A 27,852-nucleotide genomic window follows, 5' to 3' on the forward strand; every position below is an offset into this window, starting at 1 on the left:
AAATTAGTAATTAAGTGGAGTTGATGATGTGCAATTGTGTATTGGTAATAAGGAGTATTGTTATTTTATAAGGAGTATTGCTATTCTGTTTTATACTTTGTTTTTTTTTTTTTTTTTGTTTTGTTTTTTCTTTCTTTCTTTCTTTTTGATTATTATTGTGAATGAATTGCAATAGCTAACTTATCGCTAGAGCATTCACTTAGTATTTTAGTATTTCAAAGTTTATATGTGAAATCACTATGCTAGTTATAAGTCATCTTGTCATACATCAAAAACTATCTTTGTATACTAACTACTGTACTATTAACCCTGTTAATGGCCTAGGCTGTTGGGTTTGTTTATTAAATAAATAAAAATAAAAAAAATAAAATCGTTTATAATTAATGATTAACTTTTGAAAAATTAAAAAAAAGCAATGAATACATGAAAATTAAGCTATACACTTGATGAATATTTTTATAAAATAATAAAATAATTTTTATCTTAAAATTTTTAAATTAAAAATAAATTAAATTAAAATTTTTCTTATCAAATTAATGAGTTTCAAAACAATATAAACTAAAAATATTTAATAAAAAACAATACTGAATTTTACTGAATTCTAACAATTCTTTATAATTTTATAACAATTAAATTATAGTAAAAAAAGTTAGCAAAAAAAATCCTTTTGTAGAAATTAAAAAAAAAATTTCAGGACAATAAATGATTTGTTATAAAAAATTCTATCCTATTTAGATCCTAATTTAAAAATATTTTTTTTTATTAAAATAAATATTTTATTTAATTATTAAAAAAAAAGAGAGAAAAAATAGTTTATTTCAAACAAACAAATTCTTATTTAATAATTAAAAATAAAAAAATAAATTTATTGATTGAAAATTTATTTATTAAGTTATATCAATAAAATACACAAAATATCGTCATAGATTGAAATAAATGTATTACTTAGAATTAGAATTAAATATATATTTATGTATTTATATTCCTTACATCTTTTAAAAGCTTTCCAATACTATTCGATTCATTACTTCTTTAATATATATTATATTTGTATTTATTTATCACAATAATTCGTCACGATTCGTTCGTCTGGAAAATTTATTAAAAATACTCATGAGCTTCCATTTAATATCTCGATCACACCATATAAACATAAAAAGGGCAAGAAAAATCCACCAAAGGTAAAAATGTTAATAATACACTTAAAAAATTAAAAACAACAGTGATGTAACCACTTGTGTACTGAAAAATGCACAACACATGTATGTTTTAAAATGTCTTGATATGTAACTGTAACAATTATTTCATACCCTTAATTTAAATTAACTCACTATTTACAGTATTTAATTATTTAATAAATTTCATTAAAAAAAGAACTTTAATTGCATTTTTTAACAGCCATGATTGCGAACGGAATAAATTATTATAAAGATAATTTATATTTCTTCCCTAAAATTTTCTAAAAAATACTCTATTCTATTTTTTTTACTATCACTAATTTTAAATAATTAATTTTTACTATTTATAATTTTATAATTCTATAATGTAATACATAGTGGAAAGATTTAAGTACGAAAATATTTTTACACAAAATTTACACTAAAAGAAGAAACTGAGTAAATAAAAATACGTCGCTAGAAAAAATTTCGGCTTATTCTAAATTTAAGGCGAGCATAAATACATTTTATCGGATCGCGCGTTTAATCCGAAAGTAAAAAAAATATCTAAGAACTTAAATCTAACTATAAATATAAATACATGTGCACTCTTAATTTAAATAATAATAATTGAGTAAACGCATTGAAGTAAAGTATAATTGGAAAGATTCACAGAATCTACCAAAATTATTGCATTTCACCCTGCATTTTTTTTTTTTTTTTTTTTTTCATTATATTAATTCTTGTTAATATATTTAATATCAATTATTTAAACCTTTTTTTTTCTCTTACAGATTGCAGATTCTTTTGTCAAATGTCTTTTGGATTTAATTTACGGAAAACAAAAACATTTGGGCTCTTCAATAGGGTCTTGCATTCTTCTTGTAAACACCTTCAATAATTGGCAGTGAACCCGTATTTTTACGTCAGCGTGTTGAAGTACTTCACCGTCGCAATTCCAGACGCTTAATTGTGAGCTAGTGTTAACAGTCGTGTCATTTGACGATTCTGTTGCGGATGATGCTCGGAATGTAAATTCACGGGCTCGGTATACTTCAACAAATGGTAAGTCATACTGTAAAAAATTATAAATGTTTATTAGTCACAAATAAAAAATTTAATTATTTAATTAAGATTTAATTACTAATAAATTTATTTGTTAGAAAACAATTTATTTATTTATTAAATTTAGTTAAATATTTTTTTAACAAAAAAAATTCTGCAATTTATTACAATTATTTTTATATTCAAGTTATAGGGTCATAAAAACTGCCAAAGTAAAATTTTTATGCTCACCTTTTACTCAACAGTTTTAACAAATATTTATTAATGGTTAGTAAATTGTGTTTAATAAACGATTTGTTAACTATTAATAAATATTTCTTGATTAAAGTACATTTTACTCAATTGAAGAATTTTTTTATTTTTTTTTTAAATTTTGTCTTTTAATATTATGACTGAAAATTCCTAAAAATTGGCCGGAGTTAGAAAAAATTTATTGTTAATAATTCTCAATGTTTTTTTCAATTTAATAATTTTTTAAAAAGAGTTTTTATCTTAAGATATTTTTTAACAAATAATTCTATAAAATATATCTTCAATATCTGAACAATAAATAAATAACTCTTGAGTAAGAAAAAAATTTTCTTATTAAAAAAAGTGTCTTTTTTTAAGCCTAATTTTTCAAATAATAATAAAGTTATTAATTTTGATTCAAGTAAATTTCCCTTGATTTAGGAATTTTTCAATTTTATTAAAAATAATAAAATTCTTCAAAATAATCTTCTTAGATCAAAACTTCTTCTCATGAATTAAGTTAATTTTTTTATCAGTGTATTAATAAATATTTGTAAACTGTTAATAAATTGCAATTAATAATTGAGTCATTAACAGTTAATTAATATTTACTAGCAACCTTGCAGTCACTATGTGACTGCCGTGACTAGTGAACTATAAATAAATAAAATTTTGCTTTATTAAATAACGACTTTTGTTAAATTGCACTATATTTTCTTAAATAATGACATTTTTAAAGATATAAGCTCATCCTAATGTTACATTCATCAAGAGCTTTCATTTAAGTACCCACATGCATTTTTCATATATATATATATATATATATATATATATATATATATATATATATATATATATAAATATATAAAATATATGAAAAATTGATGTGAGTATTTAAATGAAAGGTCTTGATGACTATAACATCAGGATGAGCTTATGTCTTTCAAAATGTCAATAATTAAGAAATGACCTTGTATCTGGTCAACTACTGACATTTTTAAAGATATGAGCTCATCCGGACGTTACAATCATCAAGAGCTTTCATTTAAGTACCCACATGCATTTTCATATATTTTTCATAGATACATATATATAATATATATATAAATATATGAAAAATTGATGTAGGTACTCAAATGAAAGGTCTTGGTGAGTATAACATCAGGATGAGCTTATATCTTTAAAAATGTTAATACTTCACAAGATACAAGGTCATTTTTTAATTATGTTAAACTGCTCTGTACTTTTTTAATTATTGAAGTTTTTAAAGATATAAGGTCGTCCCGGTGTTACACTCATCAAGAGCTTCCATTTGAGTACCCACAAGCATTTTGATATATTTTTCATATATACATATGTATAATATATATAAATATATGAAAAATTGATGTGAGTACTCAAATGAAAGGTCTTGATGAGTATAACATCGGGATGAGCTTATATCTTTAAAAATATCAATAGTTCACAAGATACAAGGTCATTTCTTAATCATGTATCTAGAGATAAAGCATTTTGAAATGCAGCCTAAATACTTATCATCAAAAATTGACTACTGGTGAGAATGATATGAAACCATGAAAAGGCACAACTTCAGGTCAAGGCCTTTCCGACGATACCAAATTTAACCATAAAAACCCATTTTATCATATAAATACACTTGCCAAAAAACTTTGCTTATTTTTTTAATAATTTTGATTTAATCATCAAATGTTAAAAAATTATTTATCAACAATTAATAACACTAAATAAAAAAAAATTTTTTTCTATTAATTTTTATACAAATAATAAATACTTACAACAGTTTTATTTTTACTGGTCAATCTTAGCAGCATTCTAATATTATTAAACAATGACGTATGTCGGACTAGAATAATATCAATGCAGCCATCCCCAATGTGACAATGTGGACTGAATCCTTGAGGACTTCTTGAGCAAGCACATGAGACATTAGCACCATTCACCATAAAAAACTTCCCTCTAACCGTGAGCCACCTCGCAATTTCCTTATCAGCGATGCTGTTGTGCATGTGTCGGATACAGCGAGTGCAATTTTTCATGCAGCGAGTACTCGCTGCTGGATGACAAGGATCTGAGAGTAATTCTATTTCTCCTTCATAACCACGGTTCGCGATTATCTTTTTGAAGCCGGAGTAATCGTAACGCTGGGGCCCCATCCAGCGGAACTTTTCGCTGTCGCGGATCACATCTCCGAGGTAGCCGTAGCTGAGAACGCTGGCGTACAACCGCTGAAGTGTTCTATCGCCGTGGACTGAAGAGATGTCCAGGCCTGCAGTATCACCGAATATTATATGGATCACGGCTGTTTGGACGTCCGTAGTACCGTGAAGACTGTAAGCAACTGTGTCAGTACTCCCGCTTGGTATCACACCAACGGGTAACTTTGGCGTTAGAAGCGTTACATCAGGGTTATTTGGATCCACTTGGTGATCTTTAGCTGCTCGCAGTATCAGGCCGTTGAATACTTCCGCAAATGTTCCGTCACCACCAACGCAAACTACTGCCTGTAAAATAGAAATTTATTATTATTATTATTATTATTATTATTATTATTATTATTATTATTATTATTATTATTATGTTTATTATTATATCTATATTATTAAGAGAATATGAAAAATTTTGTACCCACGATAGTCATATGATAAAATCGGTTTTTTTAGTGAAATTTAGTGTCATTGCAAAGGTCTTGATTTGAATTTGTGCTTGTTCAAAGTTTCATATCATTCTCACCGATAGTTAATTTATTATGATAAGTATTTAGGCTGCATTCGAAAATGCTCTATTTCTAGATACATAATTAAGAAATGACCTTGTATCTTGTGAACTATTGACATTTTTAAAGATATAAGCTCATCCCGATGTTACACTCATCAAGACCTTTGATTTGAGTACCCACATCAATTTTTCATATATTTATATATATTATATATATGTATATATGAAAAATATATCAAAATGCATGTGGGTACTCAAATGAAAGGTTTCGATGAGTGTAACATCGGGATGAGCTTATATCTTTAAAAATACCAATAATTAAGAAATGACCTTGTATTTTGTCAACTACTGACATTTTTAAAGATATGAGCTCACCCCGACATTACACTCATCGAGACCTTTCATTTGAGTACCCACATCATTTTTTCATATATTTTATATATATTATATATATATGTATATATAAAAAATATATCAAAATGCATGTGGGTACTCAAATGAAAGCTCTTGATGAGTATAACGTCGGGATGAGCTTATATATTTAAAAAGGTCAATAGTTAAAAAAGTACAGTGCAATTTAACAAAAGTCGTTATTTAATAAAGCAAAATTTTATTTATTTATAGTTCACAAGTCATAGTGACTGCAAGGTCGCTAGTTATCATTATTTTTATTATTGTAATTAATTTTGTTGTTCAAAAAGCATATAAAACATTGAAAAGGCACAAATTCAGATCAAGACCTTTCCAATGATCCCAAATTTAATTTAAAAAACTCATTTTATCATATAAATACTCCGGAGACAAAATTTTCCTTATTTTCTTAATTAAATAAATTAATATTTGGCTGAATTTGATATAAAAATGAAATAATTAAAATAAATTTTACTAAATTAATAAACTAATTCATTATTTAAATTTTATTTATACCTACTACTAAATAATAATTAAAAATAATTTATAAAAAATTCAATAATAAATTAAATTAATACCAAAGTTCTTTTCTCAGCAGCAACTTTACTTTTTTCCCCATTTATATCAATAAAAATATAATTGAAGGTTACCAAAAGTATTAAAAAAAGTGAAGGGCACTGTCTCAGAGTGCCTTTTAAATTAACTAAAACCTCAACGAACCTCAGCAATAATTGAAGAACTATCGATCTATCTTCCTATATATTGAATAGGCTTCTAAAATGATTAACCTTGAACGGCAGAAACTAAAAATTCAAGGTCTTTCTCACATCCATACTAATTACAAAAATTAAAACCTCTGTATAAATAATTAAATATTTAGCATAAATGACCCCAGTGCATCGAATAAATATTTAAACTAATTAACATTTAAAAAACAACTAAAAAAAATTTTTTTAGATAATATATTGTGCAAAAGGAATGCAGATAGAATTGCTAGTTTAATTACTGAGTACAAAAAAAAGTAATTTACCTCAATGTCATCCAAGTTAGAATTGAGCAAACAATCATGAATATGTCCAGCTCTCTCGGTGATAATAGTTTTAGTCTCAACACCAGCTATTTTCATCAGCGGCTGTACTTGTTTCTCCCATATCTTGTTGCCTTTCTTTTTGCCTCCAAATGGATTTACGAATACAATTATTCGCCTCGGTCGGTGAGCAATACCTGTGAATAAATAACAAATAATAATAACAATAACAAACCAGAAAAAAAAAAAACAATAAATAGTTACATTACAAGTTGAGTAAGTGAATATATATGCACAGAAAAAAAGTAATTTAAATAAAGAAAATAAGAGTTTAAAAATTTTTAAACTAAAAAGAAGAATTTCAAGATAAAAAAAATTTTTTTAAGGTTCAAAAATTTGGTAATTATTTACAAGTAGGGTCAACCCCATTTTGAGCCATAATTAGGTGAAAAATTAACATTTTTTAATTTTTTTTTGTTTCTGCACAGAAAAAAAAGTTCACTTGAGCCAAGAAAATGTTTTTTTTCCTAATTATTTTCTTGAGCGAAAAAAAATTTTTTTTTGACAAGAAATTTCACTTATTCCAACAAAATTAATTCTCTTGCTTTAAGAAATACGTATCTTGATCCAAGAAAATTTATTTAAGTCAAGAAAATCTTGTTGTTTTGAGAAAATTCAGCCTCTTGCTCCAAAAAATTTAGTTTTTGATAGAAGTTAATTTTCTTGTCTTGAGAAAATTTCTCTCTTGCTCCAAAAAATTAAGTATAAAGATAGAAGTAAATTTTCATTAATATTTTTATTGATTAACATGTTAAATGAGAAGATCAAATAATATTTCATCATTTTTTTTCATTCAATATGTATAATGCACGCTAAAATAATATAAAATGGGTATCAAATATTCAAGAGAAAAATTTTCTCAAGGTGAGAAAATTTTTCTCTCAGCTGAAGTAGGTAGCGCTGCTTCCCTAAAGTATCTAAAAATCTTAATCAAATATAAAAATTTATTGTATCAAGTTTTTATGATAATTTGAATTAAGAAAAAATTACTTTTATCAAGAATAGAATTTCAAGAAAAATTTTTACTTCGGCCAACACAACTTCGGTCTTCCTTCAGGCATCCGAAAATTTTCTTGAGCCAAGAATTTTGTTCTCCAGTCAAGAAATTTTTCTTTCTGCTTCTTTTATCGGCGGATTTAAGATAAAAAGAAAAAAATAATTATTTCGATAGCTTTTTTGCCTTCAAAAGTTGGAAAAAATTTTGGCTTTCATGTTTTTAGATTTAATTTCTATTTTATATTTTTTTGATATTTTTTTTTTTTTAAAGTACATAAAAAAACAAATTAAAAAAAAAAAGTTGTATATCACAATTTTTTAAAAAATTTATAAATTTTTTTGAAAATTTGTAAAATTTGTTAAAATTGTGATCAACTTTTTTTTTTTTTAATTCTTAATTTTTTTATATATTTTTCAAAAAAAATATCAATAAAATCAAATAGAAATTTCGTTAAAAAAAATGAAAATTAAAATAGTTTACCCACTTGTAAAAATTAACCGAAAATTTTTCTCTTATTTCAAATAATTTTTTTATTTTCCGTGCATACTTATTTTGTATTTAACATTCGCCAACAAGCCTACACAGGAGTCAATGCCTCAAAATTGACTTCAAGGACACAAGTTAATGATCGCTTGATGTTTGCAGTCTGAAAAATCAATACGACAAAAATAGCCGCCGTGATAACTTACTCAATGATCAATACCGTGCAATTATTAAAAAATTTAGATCCCAATTAAATAAAAAATCAATTTCCGCAAAGCAATTGCCTTCCGCATTTAAGAAAACAATTATATTATTTATTTTTTTTTATAACTTCTTCCGTCTTTAAAAATACATAATAAAACTCTTCAACAATAAACGTAACCACCTACTATATTATTTTCCCGGTAACAGGTTGTTACGTCTTACGAAATACTAATTATTTGTGGTATAATTAAAAAAAGAAAACTCAATAATTATTCATGATTCTAGAAAAAAAAAGATTACAATTTAAATCCACTTAATCTTGAGACTTTAAACCTTAGACTTCATAAAAACTAAGTTCTTTTCCATTAATATAATTGATGTTTACTTTTTTACGGTAAAAATATTATATTATAAATATAAATTACCTGTTATTAATTTATAATTTAAAAATGAAACTTACTTAGTAAATAATTCCTTATAGTTTTCACCCAAGAAGCCACTTGTCTCGGATCGGTATGGCTCATCACAACATTGTGATGGCTCCAACGATTTTTTGGGCCTCTCGCTGCATAGTGAAGAATGAAACTAGTCGGTGATGAAGCACCGATAGCATCTGGATCCTTTTCTTTAATCCTCGTCTCTGGGATATAATCATCACCGTAATTAACAGCCAGGGCATCTGTCAGCGGCAGTGTCCACCTTACTGTAAAAAAAAGTTATCTTCTTTGAGTATGGATACAAATAATTGTTTGTTTGTTTATTTATTTTAATCAATCTCTAAAAAATAACATTGATTTTTTATTAATAAAATTTGCAGAAATTATTTTTATTATAGGCTAAAAAAATTAAAAAAATCTGTCTACTTTGTAAACAATGAATAAGTTTTGCTATTTTTTAAAATATAAAAAAATTGAAGAATAAATTTAGATGCAAAATTTATTTTCAATTACTTGAAATTCAAAAAATTATTATTTTTTAATTTTTCCATCACTTCCTAATTATTTTATTGACGATTCAAAAATCGGGGGGTTTTTTTTTTAAGATTATTGATATAACTATTTAATTTTTTAACATGAATTTTTTTAGGCTTGCCGAATGAAGATGTAAGTGAGTGACTTTAATGAATTGTTAAGATTAATTAGCAAAATAAATAATTATTAAATCAAAATTATTTTATTTTAGTTTCTTAAAAGCTTATTCACCTCTCAGGAGATTTATTTTTAAAAAATTACCAACAAAATTTATAAAAATTTTATGATCAAAAAGAGCCTAAATATTTAGATAGTAATACAGATTTTTAATTTTTTTTTTCTCGATAAATCAATTGAGTAATTTTATTGACAATAAATAACTATTTTAGATAGTCACTTAAATTGTTCTTGATGGAAAATTTTAAAGATTAAATGTTCGAAGAAAAAACAATTTTTTTAAAGATATTGCTTTGCTTTCTTTTAAATTTTCTTTAATTTATTAATTAGTATTTTTTCTTCAGATATTATAATTGAAAGTTTTTAAAAGTTGTCCTGATTTAAGTCAGAGTATTCTTTATACTATTGAAAAATTTTATCTAAATTAGTTAATTAGTTACCACTGAACAAAAATAAAAAATTCTACAGATATATATACTAGTCAAGATTAAAAACTAATTTATTATTAATAATTCTCTATTTTTTACAATTTATTAATTCTTAAGAATAAGAAATTTAAGAAAATTACAAAAATTTAGATGTAGAATTTATTTTCAATTTACTAGAATTTGAAAAATTATTATTTCTTATTTTTTCATCACTTGTTAAATATTTTATTGACGATTCAAAAATCGGGTTTTTTTTTTAAGATTATCGGTTTAACTATTTAATTTTTCAACATTAATTTTTTTTAAGCTTGTCGAATGAAATCGACGTAAATAACTTTAATGAATTGTTAAGATTAATTATTAGAATAAATTAAAAAATGAAATAATTTTTTCAAATTAAAAATTATTAAAATTATGACCCGAAAAGAAACTCAGCCAAAAAAGTGTAACGATCTTTCAATCACACTCTTAATAATAATAATAGTAATACTTAAGTCTATAAATATATAGAAAATATCTTATATCATATAAACATCTTTATATCTTATAAGCATCCATTTCTCAAAACAATATTCGATACTACAGATTAATTTTAAATTTTGGCATCTAAATAATGGCGCATATTCCAACATAAATATTTTATTATCTGCACGATAAAAAAAATTTTTTTCTGTACTGTCTATTGTCAAAAAAACTCTTTTACAAAATTTTAATTTGTTATTATTTCTTATTTTTTAAACGCGGGGATGCAACTTTAAAAATTCTAAATTTCTAAAAAAAAATAATTAATAAATCAACTCTTTAGTCTAAAAACCTTATAGAAAATGCAGAAACAATTAAATTGGTATGTAACAATCATTAAAAATTAATTTTATCTCGAGAATTATAAATTTGTAAAATATATCTTCATTATTTGAATAATAAATGAGAAATTTTCGAGTAAGAAGAAAATTTCTTTATCAGAAAAATATTTTATTTATTCCTAATTTTTTAAATTAATAATGAAATATTTTTTTAAATCACTAAGAAAAAATCTTTAATTTTTTTAAAGATTCAAAAACTAAATAAATTATCAAACGTTAAATTAAAAAACTAAATTAGACTTCGCTTAATTAAAAAATCTTGAGAATTAACAATTTAAAAATTTCAAAATTAAATCTCCTTAAATTCCGCAAATAAATTTAACTTAAGAAGTTTTAATTAAAATTCTAAAAGTTAGCCTTAATTAATTTAAGTTTGAACATTCTTTAGACATAAAAATTTTAATGACAAATAAAAGTCTAATTACTGAGTCATAATAGAAGAAAGATTTATGTATTAATAATATTATGAATTAGCTAGTATTGACATAAATCTAAATCCAAATTATAATCTTTAGATAATTCTCATTTATTATACTCCTTCCATTGTTCCAAGCAATTATATGCAAATGAGTAATTAAATCAACTCATTACAAAGTTTCTTATCTTGACCTGCTATGATAAACATTGTTTCTGTTAATTGAATTAGATAGTTTCTCCATAGACCGCAATTATAGTTATCAAATATATACATACATATTTATTGAAGAATATAAAGCGAGTAAGTGGATATTACTCACAAAAGACACTCCACGTGTATCTTGTTATGTTTATACTCTAGCAAAGGAAGTGATAACGAGTTGGTACATTTGCACGTCACTTTGCTGTACTCAGTAAAATATTTGCATCGCTACTGACGTAAGCTTCTGGGGATTCCACTGAAAAATCTTATTATAATTTTTTAAACTTATCTTTGTATCGCGGCTAATCTCTGGTCGAAGTAACTGCGATATCTTGTTTAATTTTTCGCTGTTTATTGAATATTTAACAACTTTGCGCAAAATAAGTTAACTACACTGAAAAAAAAAATTCTTGACTGAAGTGTAAATTTTCTTGGCTCAAGAAAATATTAAGGAAGGTTGAAAATTTCTTGAATGAAGTCAAAGTTTCTCGAACCAAGAAAATTTTCTTGAGTCAAGAAAATTTTTTCTTGCTCCAAAATAATTTTCGTTTTCCTTAAAATTTTCTTGGCGCAAGAAATTTGTTTTTTGTGTGTAGGCATATATTTTTAGATTTTTACACATCGTGTTTTTTTTTATAAATTAATAAATTGGTCACAGCTATTGAAGGTCGTAAATCAGGTCCATGGCCTTTAAACACCTATCCCATTTCCATTACTCACAACAGAGGAAAAAAAATATGACCATGATTTAAATACTTTTATTTTTTTGCGCATAAATTTCGATTGGAAAATATTTTTAGTGTATTTAAATTTGTTATCTTTAATTCCGAGTGAAAAAGTAATAAGATTTTATTTTTTATATTTTTATGTTTGTTCGTGATGTCTGGGAAAATAATTTTTATATTGATTTAATAAATATTAATGTTTTTTAACACATTTTTTTTTTTTTTTTTTCAGCAAACTAAATTTTTAAATAATTTTTTTCTATCAAAAATTTTTTAGATAATTTTTTCTTTAGTAAAATAAAATTGTTCTTGAAAAATTTAGAAAAATATTAAGTTTTATGCTTGGTAAAATTGTAAAAATATTTTATCACCTCATAAAATTCCAAGTTTACTTCCTAAAAAAAAAAAATAACTTCATTCTTGTAAATATTTACCGACAAAAAATGACCAGACTTATGAAGTTTACTTTGTAAATCAATTAAAAAAATATTTAAATAATTTACGGGCATTTTTTTAACATCCTTAAACATATCTTCACAAATTATTTACAATTTCTTCATAAAAAAAAATCTTCTATTTATCTAAAAATATTTTTTATCGCCTAAATAAAATTTCTACATAAAATAAAATAAATTATTTTTAAAAATCTTTAAATAATTCCAATATTTTTTAACCTACATACAAATAGTTAACAATTTCTTCATAAAAAAAAAATCTTAAATATTTTTTCTTCCCTCAAAAAGAATTTTTATCACCTAATTAAAATTTCTAAACGCAAAATAAAATAAACTGAACAAAAAACTTTTTACAACTTTATTTCTTCACCTTTTATTAAATTTAACGTCATAATTTTTAATGACCACAGCGCATTAGCGTGATAATAAAACCCCCAGTGATAATAAATTTTATCAGACCCATTAATAGACTAATATCCGTCAAAAGTAATAATTAAATTAAAACCTTAACAAATAATAACAATAATAATAATAATAATAATTGACTTGATTCTTTGTAAAAATCTTCACCCAAAAAAAAAAATTTTTTTTACAATTACAATTATTACCTACTCCAATTACAAGAGAAATTTAATTACGAAATAAAAAACCATTTTTTTTACCGTTAACGACATAATACTCCTAGAGAAGAGTAATATAAAAAAAACGTACACACTAGACTTACCCGGACCGCTAATATGAACTTTCACGTACAAAGATAACAATACCTACACAATAGAATCTCCCACGCAATACATATCATAATAATATCAGAGCAATTAAATAGAATGAAGAAATAACTTTTGGTCGCAATAATATTTGTAAATTGCTTAAAGAAGAATATTAATGACACTAAAGTTGACAGATATTAAAAATTTTTTTAGCAATTAAATTAATATAAAAAAAATATATTTAAAAAGTTCCACGTGTGAAAATTAATAAAAATTACAAGTGAAAAATTTTAGAAGCTTTTTTTTATATGACTGAATAATACTAAAGTTAGCCGACGATTTTAATTTTTTGATTTATTTTTTAATAATTAAATTAGAACAAAAAAATATTTTTTAAAAATTGCACTTAGTTTTTAAAGTTTTTTACAAGTGAAAATTTTTTTTTCTTCAATATAAAAAAAATTTTTGATTTTTTTTTATTAATTAAATTACAACTAAAAATAAATTAAAAAAAATTGCACTTATAGTTTTTCAAGTTTATTACATTTTTTTTAAATTATTTAATTGAAATTATTTCAATAAAAATTTTCTATAAATTTTGAAATGTCGGCTACCTTTTTTTCTTTTTTTTTTATTGTAATTTATTTGGTAAAAAAATTTTCTAAAATTAACAGCTGATGGCTAATTTCAGTGTTATTAATAATAATAAAAAAATAATAAATAAACTTACTGTAAGGTGGTCTTTCGGTCTCCCAAATGAGAGTTCCTTTATGAAAATAAACTCTGCAGCGTTTCTTCTTAATAATAAATGTATTAAGCAGCACTGAATTTGAAAACTGATCGTTATCCATTGTTAAAACTTCAAATAAATAAAATCAAGTTAAAATATATTAATATTAACGTGTTGTTGACATTGACTACGTCGTCTCCGTAGTTTCCATCTCTACTGGTATTGATCCCACATTTGCTTTACAATTATCAACAAACTCGTTTTGTATTTGTCATTACACAAAACCACGTTTACGTAATTTTTCATTAGTTGTTTTAAAATTAAAATTATTATTAATTAATTATTAATGATTAATCATAGAGTTTTTGATTATTAAATAAAATGTAAAATATTTTTTAATAAATGCTGGATTTAAATAAAAAAAATCCTTCACTAAATCACGAGCAAAAATTGAGTGAAACTTAAATAAAAAATAATTTAACTATGATGTATTTTAATGATAAGTAATTACGGTATTAGTCAGATACTGTTTGAGCCTCAGTACATACTAGTGTACTGACTGAAAACTAAAACATTAAACTCGGTAACGCGGATATTCTCTCAGTTGTGTCGAATATCACGTGGGATCTTGATATCCACTAAATGAAAGGTGGGATGTGGAATAGGATAGAATGTTCCATGCAGGTTAGGTATTAGTAGGGGGAAGGAGACTTGTACTTGCATGTATACTTGGTATATAAAAGAGAGAAAGAGAGAGAAGTAATGACATTTACCTGATAAGACGGAGAAGAAATAACCTGGTCTGCTACTGTATGGAGTTTGCGCGCTGATCAAAAACATTTTTTATTTTATTTTATTATATTAACTTTTTTTTGTTTATTATTAGGTAAAGAAGAGTTTGAGAAGAAACCTTATATTATCCCGGAGGCCAGGAGGCTAGGTAAATTAGCTGAGGTAAATTATTGGTTAATTTTTTAATTTTAGTTTTTGTGACCTTGAAATGTTTATGAAAATTAAATTAGCCGACATTTGAAAATTTTTATTATTTATTTTATTGAAAAATAATTTTTTAAAAATTAAAACAAAAATTTTCACATGTAGAAAACTTTAAAAATTATCCGTGGATTTTTTTAAAAATAGTTTTTTAGTTCTAATTTTTAATTAAAAAATTTTAAGTGTCGGCTAACTTAATTTTTATGAAATGTTTTATGACATTAAAGTTAGCAGTCACTAAATCATTTTTTAATTTTTTTTAACAAATAGATTTTTTCCAAAAAATTATTTTTAAAAAATTACATTTTTTATTTTTTTAAATTTCTACATGTCAATTTTTTTTTTGACATAATTTATTTGTTAAAAAAATTCTTAGAATTATCAATTATCTGCTAAATTAATTTTCACAATGTTTTTCTTGAAATTTTAGAGTAAAATAAGAATTTTTTTTTATAAATATTTTTAGGGTTGATTTTTTATGGGAGGAATAAAAAGTAGTTTTTGACAATCGGATGATTGTTTTTAAGAAAATTGTGAAGAAGAAAAACCGCGATTTGGCAAATTGCGCGTGCGCAGTTTGTGAATTTTGAATTTATCGTGAAGTTGTAAGTTTGGCGACAGATGGCGATTCTGACAGCTTTTTTGAGGTAGTTAGAAATTTGTATGCTGGCAACGATTTGCGAAAATGAATTATGGTAACTGCTGAAGAGAGAAGACAACTGGGAATTTTATGATCTCGTTAAAATTGAGGAGTTTTATCAAGTTAGAATTTTAAAAATGTTATTTTTTTCTAAGTATATTTTGTAATATATATTTAAGTATATACACAGAAATTTTAATGTAAGTCAGACAAGTATTTCTAAAGTTTTATTTATATTTGCAGAATTTAAACTTATTTTTTTCAAAATTAGAAAGCAAGATTTAATGAAAATAAATTTATTTATTTTCTAGCATACAGGTCTGTAGAGATGCAAGAGCAACTGTACATAGAGCTAGGTATTAGATAAATTATCCTATATTATACAAAATATTTAAATATATATATATATATATATATAAAATCAGATTTTTAATCAAAATTCCTAAAAAGCAATTTAGCAAAGATTTAATAATTTTTAGAATTTTTTTAAACAAATAAATTATGGCAAAAAGAATGAGAAAAAATTATTGACATGTAGAAATTTTAAAAAATTATAAATACAATTTTTTACAAATAATTTTTTAGAAAAAATTTGTGTAAGTATTAAATAAAATACAAAAATTATCAAGTGACTGTAAACTTTAATGTCATCAAAATTTATCAAAAACAGCTGAAAAAATCAGTCCTCTAATTTTTACACAATTTTCTTGAAAAAATTGTAATAATATGTATGTAATAATAATAAAGTGTAATATGTCCTTCTTACTCTTTCATTTTGTATCATTTGCCATCCGATCATTACCTTGGCATTTAAATTAAATAAATAAAATTAATTGTAATAATTAATTTGTTTTGTTTATTACATTTTAACTCTATATAATTCAGCAATTATACATGTTTTTATTTATTTATATTACAAATCAATTACAAAACAAAATATTTAAAAATTATTTGCACTTGTAATTTTTTCAATTTCTTGATCTTGAATTTTTATGAGATTAAAGTTAGGCAGTCATTAGAGAATTTTTTAATTTTATTTAATAAACATTTTGTCCAAAAAATTATTTTTAAAAAATTGGATTTTTAATTTTTATTAATTTATACATGTCAATTTTTTTTCTTATTTTTTTTTTTGCCATAATTTATTTGTTAAAAATATTCTTAAAATTATCAAACATCTGCTTAATTAATTTTAATTGAATTTTTTTATTAAAATTTTCTTATAATAATTTTAGTTGTAATTAAAATCCAAAAATTTGACATATGTCTGCATTAATTTTAGTTTCATAAAAAATTCCATTTCAAATAATAATAAACACCTATGTAAATGTCAAAAAATAATTTTTAGATCATATAATTAATTTATAAAACCATAAATTTCTTCAATAAAATTTTTAAATTTTTTTATGAAAATTAATTTAGCAGTTGATGATTTTAATAATTTTTGTTACAAAAAAAAATTGAGGGAAATTTGAAAAAACTAAAAATGCAATTTTTTTTAAATAATTTTTTGGAACAAATTTATTTGTTAAAAAAATTGTCAAGTGACAGCTAAATTTAATATCATGTTTTTTTTTTTAATTATTATATACTTAGCAGCAGTTGATAAAAACTCCACCGCTGTCAAAAAAAAAACATAAATAAAGTAAAAGTAAAAAATGTATATAAGTGAGAACGTCAGTAAGTGTCAATGTAATGTGTGATACATGATAATCAATTTATCTTTGCAAATAATCTTTATTTGTAAAAGAATTTAAACAAAACCTAAATATAAACTATAAAACAAACTCCGTATCATCACCCACATAAATTCAGCATAGTGATTATATCTTCAAGCATTAAAATGTGAAATCTTCTAACCTGCAAGACATATCCGTCAGAAAAAAGTCAATTTTTAAAAAATTATTATTTATAATTTTAAATTAATAAATATTGAACATTTATGCACTTCAACAAGCCTAATATTCCGCCTGTCAAGTATGAATGGGCAAGTCAAGTCGCCTCGAGAAAGGTTAAGTAAGTAACTTAATTAAAACAATCTGATTAAAAATTTAAATAATTTCTTATAATTTTACACCTAGCCTAGGTTTATCAATCATTCGCATTTAAAAGTCCCTGCCAGCGAGCTTATGAATTTATTTATAAAAAACACTTGCTGGTATGACCTAGATGACACGTCAGCTGGCTGCAATTCTTCGGTATTGTTTATTGTTTAGAATTATCCGAAATTTTTCATCGTCATCAGTATTAATATTGCTGATGACTGAAGACCTACCTCTAGATGTCAGTCGCGTTACACTTTTCATCGAGTGACATTATATATTATATATTTAATATAAAAGTGACAATCTAATTATTAAAATATTTTTTTTTATTTTTCTCAGCTGGCTTAGGCACCAGTACGACCAATTGGTTTGCAAGCTTGATCCCTCCTGAGCAAATCGCTGGAATGCCAGATATTCTTCATGTCACCGAAGAGACTCACCAGCACCAGCTTCACGAGACTGTTTTGGCGACAGAAGTTGACAACAAGGTCAAGACTAAGCTTCTCACCATGTGGAATAATGTTAAATACGGTTTGTGTGAGCATTCATTAAAAAAACAAAACAAGTCTATTATTTTTTATTATTCACTATTTTCTTTTGCTAATTAATTATTTCTTCTCTTAATTTTTAATAAAAATAATCTATTTAATTAAGAGAATAAGAAAAATTTTGTCTCCAGTTTTTTAAATTAAATTTAGGATCATTGGAAAGATCTTGATCTGAAGTTGTGCTATTTTAATGTTTTATATGCTTTTCTAAAATAGTTAATTTATGATGATAAATTTTCGGAGGAGTTATAAATAGATTCGAATTTTGAAATAAACAAAATTTGTTTAATTATTTATTTTGTTTTGTAAATGTAAATGTGGGTATTTGTCAAAAATTAACTTTATATAATTAAGAGACTAAGAAAAATTTTTTAACGGATATATCTTTATGGTAAATTGGGTTTGATATTTTTTCAGCGATAGTAATTTATGATTTAAATAATTGAGAGAGTAAGGAAAATTTTGTGACGAGCATATTGTTATTTTTAAAGGAATTTTTATAGTTAAATTTGGTATCATCAGAACAGTCTTGACAAGAATTAGTGCCTTTTGGTTTTATAAATTTTTTAGTTGTCAATTTTTGATGTCAAGTTTTTGGAGCAGTTTTGAATAGTTTGTTTGTTCTATAAATTTGTTTCGTGACATTTGTCCATTAAATTATTAATAATTGATCCTGTGATAGCACTATTATTTTTAAAATTTATTACAAAATTACCCAGACTATGTACAGCATGATTATAAATATAAAAAAAATCATGATACTAAAGTTAGCCGACGTTATTAATTTTTTGATTTTATTTTTAATAATTAAATTAGAATAAAAAAATATTTTTAAAAAATTGCACTTACAGTTTTTGAAGTTTTTTACTAGTGAAATTTTTTTTTTTATTTTTTTGTAATCATTTTTTCAATAAAAAAAAATTAGAAAAACGGTAGACCCTGAAGGCCATCCGTGCAACTTCCCGCTAATTCCATACCTAGGTGCATAAAACTGCACTAATGACGTTTTTGAGCTCTTCGAGCTCAAAAATACAATTTATGTGTTATTTTGAGCTCTTCGAGCTCATAAATCTGATAGAAGTATCATAAAACAATATTTTTTAAATTTTCAAACCGCACTAACTTTTAAATGAATCAACCGATTTTCACGCGGTTGGCAGTATTTGACGCAATTTTTTTAGTTTCATGAAGAATCTTCAAGTTTGAATTGATAAAACTAGGAAATTTGGAGTAATTCCAAGAAACACTTTTTTTGGTTTTCTTTCGTTCATGATATTTCTTGAACGAATTGACCAATTTTGACCAGCTTGACGGCGATCGACGTAATTTTTTCATGTTAATAGCTGATTAGTTTTTGAAATTGATCAGTGCAGCCGTTTAAAAGTTATTCCAAAAAATGTCGGAGTTATGTTAAAAAAACACTTGTTTCCAAATATTGTATCGAGGATATCTCTCGAACCAATCAACCAATTTCCACGTTTTTGGCGGCGATCGACGCGGTTTTTTAAGCTCTGAAATTATTCTATATCATCAAAAACGACCCGAAAAGAAATGACGAAGTTATGTCAAAAAAACACTTTTTTCGGTTTTCTTTCGTTCACGATATCTTTCGAACGAATCAACCGATTTTGACCGGATTAGCGACGATCGGCGTGGTTTTTCAAGTTTATAAGCGGATTAGTTTTTGAAGTTGATCGATAGAGCCGTTTAGAAAATATTCTAAAAAAAACCACTTTCAAAAATGATTTTTTTTGAGATTTTTCAAAATTTCTCAAAATCTATCGGTCCGAATCGGTTCAAATTCTCAGAAAATCTAAGTTTGAGGGAACTCTTTAGAACGCCGTTTAGTACGTTCCGATCGGTTCAGTCGTTCAAAAGTTATAAGCGAGTCACATAGTCACACACACACATACATACATACATACAGACATAGTGACAACCTTGCGGGGATAGTTAGGGAAGCTTCCTGTGACCTTCAAACGTCGAGATCTGATGAAAACTCGATTTTTGCAAAACGGGGTGAAAACAATAACTTCCCGATTTTTGAAAATCTTTGATTTTCTTAGCGGGAAGTTAAAAATTCTAAAAATTTTTATGTCAGCTAACTTAATTTTCATAAAAAAATCACATAGTGACTGCAGATTGCTAATTAAATAATAAATTAATATTTATTTACAGGATGGGCATCAAAAATAAAAACAAATTTTTCCAAAGAATCACCAGTATGGCTACTAGGCTCCTGTTATTACAAAAAGCCAGAGGAAGCTCTGTCACTGGACAAAGCCTCGGAAGCTGGCTTGGATCCGGACTCGAGTGAGGACGAATCTTTAGCAGAAGATGCGACAATAATGGACGAAGGAATGGACGGGTTCAAACGCGACTTTGTGTCGCGGTTATGGCTGACTTACCGGAAAGAATTTCCTATTTTAAATGGCTCTACTTATACGACTGATTGCGGGTGGGGCTGTATGCTGAGGAGTGGACAGATGATGCTCGCTCAAGCATTAGTTTGTCATTTTCTTGGCAGAGGTATTCTTGATGATAATAATAATAATAATGATTAGGCTTGTTATTTATTTGGATTATTTTAAATAAATATATTATTAATAGATTGGAGATGGAGGCCGGACCAGAAGGATGAAATGTGTTTGCAAGATGAAGCTACTCATCGTATGATTATTAAATGGTTTGGAGACCAGCCTACGGAGCAAACGCCGTTGTCTATTCATACTTTAGTTAAATTCGGAGCCTCCGCGGGGAAAAGGGCTGGAGATTGGTATGGCCCGGCTTCTGTTGCTCATTTACTTAGTCAGGCTGTTAAAGATGCTGCTTTGAGACATGAACAGTTTGAGAATTTGGCTATTTATGTCGCACAAGATTGTGCAGGTACTTTTTATTATTAACTTTTTTTTTCAAGGGTTATTTGCACTTAACTTAAAAGGTCGAAAAAAAAGATTTTATAATCATTTTTAATTTTTTTATTTTAATCATAAAATATTTTTATTTATAAATAGTTATTTTTTTAGTTCTTGTAAAATATTTTTAGAGATTCTCTAAAAAAAAAAGTTACTTGTGAGCAACAATCATCAAAATTCAAAAATTCAAAAAAAATTCTGTGAATATAAAAATATCAACCAATAATTTGTCGAAAAAATTATTAAAATTTATATTTTTAATTCAATGGCAGTTTGACAAAAAAATTTTTGATTTTTAACGAAAGTTCAGGCCTTTATATTGTTAAGAAAATAAAATTTTGTCTCTAGGATAGTCGCATTAAATGACCTTGTACCTTGTGAACTATTGACATTTTTATAAGATATAAGCTCATCCTGATGTTACATTCATCGAGACCTTTCATTTGAATACTCACATGCATTTTTGATATATTTTTCATTTATACATATATATAATATATATAAATATATGAGAAATGCATGTGGGTACTCAAATGAAAGCTCTTGACGAGTGTAACGTCGGGATGAGCTTATATCTTTAAAAATGTCAATAGTTAAGAAAGTACAGTGCAATTTAACATAATTACGAAACGACCTTGTATCTTGAGAACTATTGACATTTTTAAATATATAAGCTCATCCCGATGTTACACACATCGACACCTTTCATTTGAGTACCCACATGCATTTTTGATATATTTTTCATATATACATATATATAGTATATATAATATATATAAATATATGAAAAATGCATGTGGGTACTCAAATGAAAGCTCTTAATGAGTGTAACACCAGGATGAGCTTATATCTTCAAAAATGTCAATAGTTAAGAAAGTACAGTGCAATTTAACGTAATCAAGAAATTACCTTGTATCTTGTGAACTATTGTTATTGTTGAAGATATAAGCTCATCCCGGTGTTACACTCATCAAGACCTTTCATTTGAGTACTTACATGCATTTTTCATATATTTTTATATATTATATATATATATATGTATATATGAAAAATATATGAAAATGCATGTGGGTACTCAAATGAAAGCTCTTGATGAGTGTAACATCAGGATGAGCTTATATCTTTAAAAATGCCAATATTTAAGAAAGTACAGTGCAATTTAACAAAAAACAGAACAAAAAAAACTTTTTTTATAATTTTAAGTGCGTTCAACTCTTAATATAAAACTCAAAAAATTTATATTTTTACTAAATATTAATGTATTATTTCAGTCTATTTAGAAGACGTAAGAAAAGCTTGTGAGAAACCTGACGGTAGTTGGAGATCATTAGTCCTATTAGTACCTTTACGACTAGGCGCTGATAAATTAAACCCTAATTACGCGCCATGTCTAACGGCGCTCTTGCAGCTGGACGTTTGCATTGGAGTAATTGGAGGTCGTCCTAAGCACTCATTATACTTCATAGGCTACCAGGAGGACAAATTTATTCACCTAGACCCTCATTATTGTCAAGAAGCTGTTGATGTTTGGAAAGATAATTTTCCTCTTGCCAGTTTTCATTGTTCATCCCCAAGAAAAATGTTACTCTCAAAAATGGACCCTAGTTGCTGCGTGGGATTTTATTTTTCAGATAAACAGGCTTTGGATAAGTTTGTTTTGACCATCGAGAGAGTAAGTTTTATTTTTATTAAAATTTTTTTTTATTATTTATTATTGCTAATTATTAAAATTTATTGCAGTCTTTAGTGCCTTCCAATCAGAAGGTCGACTACCCGATGTTCTTATTCTGTGAAGGAAGCGGAGATGAAATAAGACGCGGGTATGAAGTCACCGAAGATATGATGGCCACTGCGAATGTAAGTCCCGACCAATTTCCTGCCGATGAATTGCCCTACGAATGTGAGGAATTTGAAGTTCTGTAGTGATCAATCATTACTCTTAAGTTAAGTTTATTTTTTTAGGTAGTTAGTCATTAAAATTAATTATTAATTATTTAAAATAATAATAATTTATATTAACTAATGTACTTAAATTCCTTATATAGATCGTCCGGAAATAATTTAAATGCTTTCTACGATCTCGTTTTATAATTTTCAGCATTTCATTTCAAATAAATTGTAACAAAATGTTACGAGCGTTATCCATGATTAGATTAGTTGAAAATTAATTTGAAATTTTTAGAATTTTTTCTAAAAAAAAAAAAAACATAAATGTGATTTTAAATTGTTAATTTTTTTAAATTTTCATATTTTAACATTCCGTTGGGATTTGGCAAAAATTTTTTTTTCTTGTAAATATTTATTGATTTTAAGTTACACACTTAATAATCTAAGTTTATTTATTGTCATTATTATAGAATATTACTATTTCTATTTTTTTTTAAATATTATTTGTGGACTAATTCGTACTGCAGATATAAACATAACTGTTAAATAATTAGGTAAAATTTATGCAAACTTAATTAATTAATAAACTGATTCATTAAAAAAATTATTACAGTCATCATTTATTGTGCGTAACAATTTTTTTTTTGGTACATATAAAAAATTATTTGTACATGTTTGGTAACACCTCACTTTTTTTTTTGTTTTAAAAAAATATTTTAGTTTTGTCTGACATTAATTAAATAAAAAATATAATTAATTAATTAATCATAATTAATTAGTTACAACTAATTAATTAGTTACAACTAATTGATTAGTTACAACTAATTAATAACAAATAATTAATTGCAAATAATTAATTATAAATAATTAAATACAAATAATTAATTACAAATAATTAATTATAACTAATTAATTATAACTAATTAATTATAATTAATTAATTAATGTCACAAAAAATTGCAAAATTAATTAAATTTGATTAAAAATTTAAACCCGTGAATTAAAATGAATAATTAAAATTAAAATAATAATTATCATTAATAGTCTAATTAAATCTATTAATTAACTTGTACTAATATTCGATGTCTTATTGTATCCTGACTAAAATGGTACCACTTACGTAAGTATCCTAACAAAGTGACTGTAAATTGGTACGTAATTGTACATACAGCAATCTACATTATTTTTTTTGTAATAAAAAATTAATTATTTAGAAGAGATAAATTTCTCAATGTGTTCTTTAATCTTAGGCCAAATTTCGTTAGTGGTGTTTCCTTTGAAATCTCCCACGATACCTAATGTCTTATAATAATTAATAACTGGCTCGGTTTTCAGTACATAATTTTGGAGCCTTTTAGCAACGACTTCTGGTCGGTCGTCGATTCTTTGGCTCAAGGGTTCTCCGGTAACATCATCCTTTCCCTGTAAATAAATAAATAAATAAAATAAATATTATTATTAATTATCTAATACTTTTGTTATTATTGTAGAGATATGTGATTATTTAATTACCGGTACTTTAGGATCATTAAAACCAATATTATAAACACGTCCGCTGGATAGATGTACCCATCTATTACGTACTCGTTCAATTATTACTTCATGGGGTACTATCAAATTTAATACTAAATTAACTGGAAATTTTTCTTGTAATTTTTTTGCTTGTTCTATTGTCCTTGGAAATCCTTAAAAAAATAATTAGTAATTAATAATTAAAATAGAAAGTAATTTACTTGTCAAAAAAAATTTTTTTGACAATTTTCAATTTAATTTCAACATAATTAAAATTGTTTTTAATAAATATAATTAATAATTATACACCTTTAATCTAACAAACAATAATAATGAAGATATATTTACCATTTAATAAATAATTAATGATTAATAACAAATTTAATTTATTTGTCATAGAAAAAGTTAAGAATTTTTTTGATGATTATTAATTTAATTTTAACATAATTGAAATTTTTTTTAATAATTAACAATTTTAAATGTTTAGTATAAAAAAAGAAAAAATAAAGATATATTTACTATCTAATGAATAATTAGTAATTAATAATAATTAAAAAAAAAATAATTTTTTAATTTTTTTGACATTTGTCAATTTAATTTTTGCATAATTAAAATTTTTCATAGTAATTAAAAATTATCTTGAATATAAAAAAAAAAAATATTTGCCATCGAATTAATAATTGATAATCATTAATAAATAAAAAAATAATTTACCTGTCAAAAAGTCAACAATTTTTTTGACATTTACTAATCTTCATATTTGCATAGTTAAAAATTTTTTTCAATAATTAACACTAATACATCTTTGATATAGAAAAAAAAAGATAAAATGAAGAAATATTTACCATCTAATAATTAATTAGCAATTAATATTAAATTAAAAAAAAAAAATAATTTAACTGTCAAAAAAAAAATTTAAGAAATTTTTGACATTTGTCAATTTAATTTTTGCATAATTAAAAATTTTAGATATTTCATATAAAAAAAAGAAGAAATGAAGAAGTATTTGCTATCTAATTAATAATTAGTCATTATTAATGAGTAAAAAAAAAAAAATTTAAGAAATTTTTTGACATTTTTAAATTTAATGATAGCATAATTAAAAGTTTTTAATATAATTAAAAATTATCTTTACTTTAAAAAAAGAAGGAATTAAGAAATATTTATCATCTAATTAATAATTAGCAATTATTAACATATAAAAACACAAAATTTACCTGTCAAAAAAAAATTTAAGAATTTTTGACATTTTTTAATTTAATTTTAACACAATTAACTTTTTTTATAGTAATAAAAATTTTACATATTTAATATAAAAAAAAAGAAGAAATGAAGAAATATTTGCTATCTAATTAATAATTAGTCATTATTAATGAGTAAAAAAAAAATTTACCTGTCAAAAAAAAATTAAGAATTTTTTTTTACATTTTTAAATTTAATGATAGCATTATTAAAATTTTTATGATAATTAAAAATTATCTTTACTATAAAAAATAAGAAATCAAGAAATATTTACCATCTAACTAATAATTAACAATTGTTAACAAATAAAAAAACAAAATTTACCTGTCAAAAAAAAATTTAAGAATTTTTGACATTTTTTAATTTAATTTCAACATAATTAACTTTTTTTATAGTAATTAAAAATTTTACATATTTAATATAAAAAAAAGAAGAAATATTTGCTATCTAATTAATAATTAGTCATTATTAATGAGTAACAAAAAAATTTACCTGTCAAAAAAAAATTAAGAATTTTTTTTGACAATTTTAAATTTAATGATAGCATTATTAAAATTTTTATGATAATTAAAAATTATCTTTACTATAAAAAATAATAAATCAAGAAATATTTACCATCTAACTAATAATTAACAATTATTAACAAATAAAAAAACAAAATTTACCTGTCAAAAAAAAATTTAAGAATTTTTGACATTTTTTAATTTAATTTCAACATAATTAACTTTTTTTATAGTAATTAAAAATTTTACATATTTAATATAAAAAAAAGAAGAAATATTTGCTATCTAATTAATAATTAGTCATTATTAATGAGTAACAAAAAAATTTACCTGTCAAAAAAAAATTAAGAATTTTTTTTGACAATTTTAAATTTAATGATAGCATAATTAAAATTTTTTATGATAATTAAAAATTATCATTATAATAAAAAAAAAAAAGAAGAAATATTTACCATCTAATAAATAATTAGCACCATTGATAGCACTAATTTCATGCGCAACAAGATCGATAATTAATTCATTAGGTACCAGACTTCCTTCATTCATAAACTTGGAGGCTTGTTTACCTAAGTCTAAAACCGATAAAAAATCAGTACTTATATAATAATAAGATAATGAATATTCATATAAATTGACTAGGTCAATACTGAAATAAAAATAACAAAACACCTACCAGTAGCACGTGTCACGTGGTCCCTAAGTTTGTCTCCAGTAGATATGTGACTAACCCCAAAAGTCTTAACAATCCTAGACGACACCGTGCCTTTGCCCGACCCTGGTGCTCCGATTATGACAGTGCGAAAAGCAGCGGCTTTAAGAATGTTGGAAAAATGTACCATTTTATTTTCTGTCCTAGTATCGCCTGTTTTTTTATTATTCCAGTCTAGAAAAATAGCAAAAGTAAGTAAAAAAATCCATGCTTTCATTCTGGGGACTTAATTTTAAATCTTTTATTTAAAAGGTAATTTTTATTGCATTGATAAGATTTTTAAATTAAATTATCTTATTAGCTTACCTTGTTTTGATTTTTGTTTAGAAGAATAAAAAAGTAAACAGTAATTTAATTTAACCGGCACGATGATGCATTGCTGGCAGTAGTCTCTAGCGAAGGACTGATAATGACAGGTAATACTGCTTCAGTAGTTTAATAGTTAAGTGTGGTGTTATATTATAATATTATAAGCTTATTATATGTGCGTTGTGTACTTTACACTTAAATTTTAGTTGCAGTTTACTTTGTGACCTTCGACCTAAAGATAAATACTTGGTGCAATTGTTGATATTGAAATTAAATGTTATGCGGGTCTTTTGATACTATTTCATTTATGTATCAACTACTTGCACATATAGTTTACTTGTATCTTGTATGACGCAAACTCACTGTACTCTTGAGCCACTCTAATTATTCTTGACATGACTTTTACTATAATTCTTTTTTTTTTTTTTTTTTTTTTTTTTTTATAATGATTAATTAATAATATCTTGAACAATAAAGAAAAAATTGTGAAATTTAAGTTA

The 27,852-nt window shown here is 24.4% G+C and overlaps 3 protein-coding genes across 5 annotated transcripts; 1 reads left to right on the top strand and 2 right to left on the bottom strand.

Moving 5' to 3' along the window:
* Positions 1-864: 864 nt before the first annotated feature.
* On the bottom strand, positions 865-14,423 carry LOC123263075 (ceramide kinase). Its single transcript, XM_044725612.1, has 5 exons — positions 14,050-14,423; positions 8,832-9,074; positions 6,631-6,824; positions 4,250-4,975; positions 865-2,232 (listed from the first exon to the last, which is right to left on the bottom strand). Exons 1-5 carry the CDS (start codon positions 14,168-14,170, stop codon positions 1,990-1,992), a joined length of 1,527 nt encoding a protein of 508 aa, XP_044581547.1. The 5' UTR covers positions 14,171-14,423; the 3' UTR covers positions 865-1,989.
* Positions 14,424-17,291: 2,868 nt separating this feature from the next.
* On the top strand, positions 17,292-23,181 carry LOC123263078 (cysteine protease ATG4C). The gene is made up of 6 exons (XM_044725615.1): positions 17,292-17,698; positions 18,067-18,258; positions 20,454-20,804; positions 20,886-21,161; positions 22,462-22,862; positions 22,931-23,181. Exons 1-6 carry the CDS (start codon positions 17,662-17,664, stop codon positions 23,111-23,113), a joined length of 1,440 nt encoding a protein of 479 aa, XP_044581550.1. The 5' UTR covers positions 17,292-17,661; the 3' UTR covers positions 23,114-23,181.
* On the bottom strand, positions 23,000-27,173 carry LOC123263079 (GTP:AMP phosphotransferase AK3, mitochondrial). 3 transcript variants are annotated; one of them, XR_006509088.1, is made up of 5 exons: positions 27,008-27,173; positions 26,787-26,906; positions 24,590-24,762; positions 24,198-24,499; positions 23,000-23,082 (listed from the first exon to the last, which is right to left on the bottom strand). XR_006509088.1 is itself a non-coding variant. In XM_044725617.1 (4 exons), exons 1-4 carry the CDS (start codon positions 27,171-27,173, stop codon positions 24,284-24,286), a joined length of 675 nt encoding a protein of 224 aa, XP_044581552.1. In that variant the 3' UTR covers positions 24,052-24,283. The 3 variants fall into 3 exon arrangements, 2 of the variants coding, with proteins under 2 accessions (XP_044581552.1, XP_044581551.1); XM_044725617.1 differs by lacking the exon at positions 23,000-23,082 and having other exon boundaries at positions 24,052-24,499; XM_044725616.1 differs by lacking the exons at positions 23,000-23,082; positions 26,787-26,906 and having other exon boundaries at positions 24,052-24,499.
* Positions 27,174-27,852: the final 679 nt, after the last annotated feature.

This window comes from Cotesia glomerata, linkage group LG4 (genome assembly GCF_020080835.1).
Source record: "Cotesia glomerata isolate CgM1 linkage group LG4, MPM_Cglom_v2.3, whole genome shotgun sequence".
Classification (NCBI taxonomy): domain Eukaryota; kingdom Metazoa; phylum Arthropoda; class Insecta; order Hymenoptera; family Braconidae; genus Cotesia; species Cotesia glomerata.

Excerpts from the sequence above, each read along its gene's own strand:
- LOC123263075 (XM_044725612.1), bottom strand. The coding sequence starts at position 14,170 with ATGGATAACGATCAGTTTTCAAATTCAGTGCTGCTTAATACATTTATT. Across the intron at positions 9,075-14,049 it reads GACCGAAAGACCACCTTACA|TAAGGTGGACACTGCCGCTG; the intron begins GTAAGTTTATTT and ends TTTTTTTTACAG. Across the intron at positions 4,976-6,630 it reads CTAACTTGGATGACATTGAG|GCAGTAGTTTGCGTTGGTGG; the intron begins GTAAATTACTTT and ends TCTATTTTACAG.
- LOC123263078 (XM_044725615.1), top strand. The coding sequence starts at position 17,662 with ATGAATGGGCAAGTCAAGTCGCCTCGAGAAAGGTTAA. Across the intron at positions 18,259-20,453 it reads GTGGAATAATGTTAAATACG|GATGGGCATCAAAAATAAAA; the intron begins GTTTGTGTGAGC and ends ATTTATTTACAG. Across the intron at positions 20,805-20,885 it reads TTGTCATTTTCTTGGCAGAG|ATTGGAGATGGAGGCCGGAC; the intron begins GTATTCTTGATG and ends TATTATTAATAG.
- LOC123263079 (XM_044725617.1), bottom strand. The coding sequence starts at position 27,173 with ATGGTACATTTTTCCAACATTCTTAAAGCCGCTGCTTTTCGCACTGTC. Across the intron at positions 26,907-27,007 it reads CCACGTGACACGTGCTACTG|ACTTAGGTAAACAAGCCTCC; the intron begins GTAGGTGTTTTG and ends TATCGGTTTTAG. Across the intron at positions 24,763-26,786 it reads TGCTAATTATTTATTAGATG|GATTTCCAAGGACAATAGAA; the intron begins GTAAATATTTCT and ends TATTTTTTTAAG.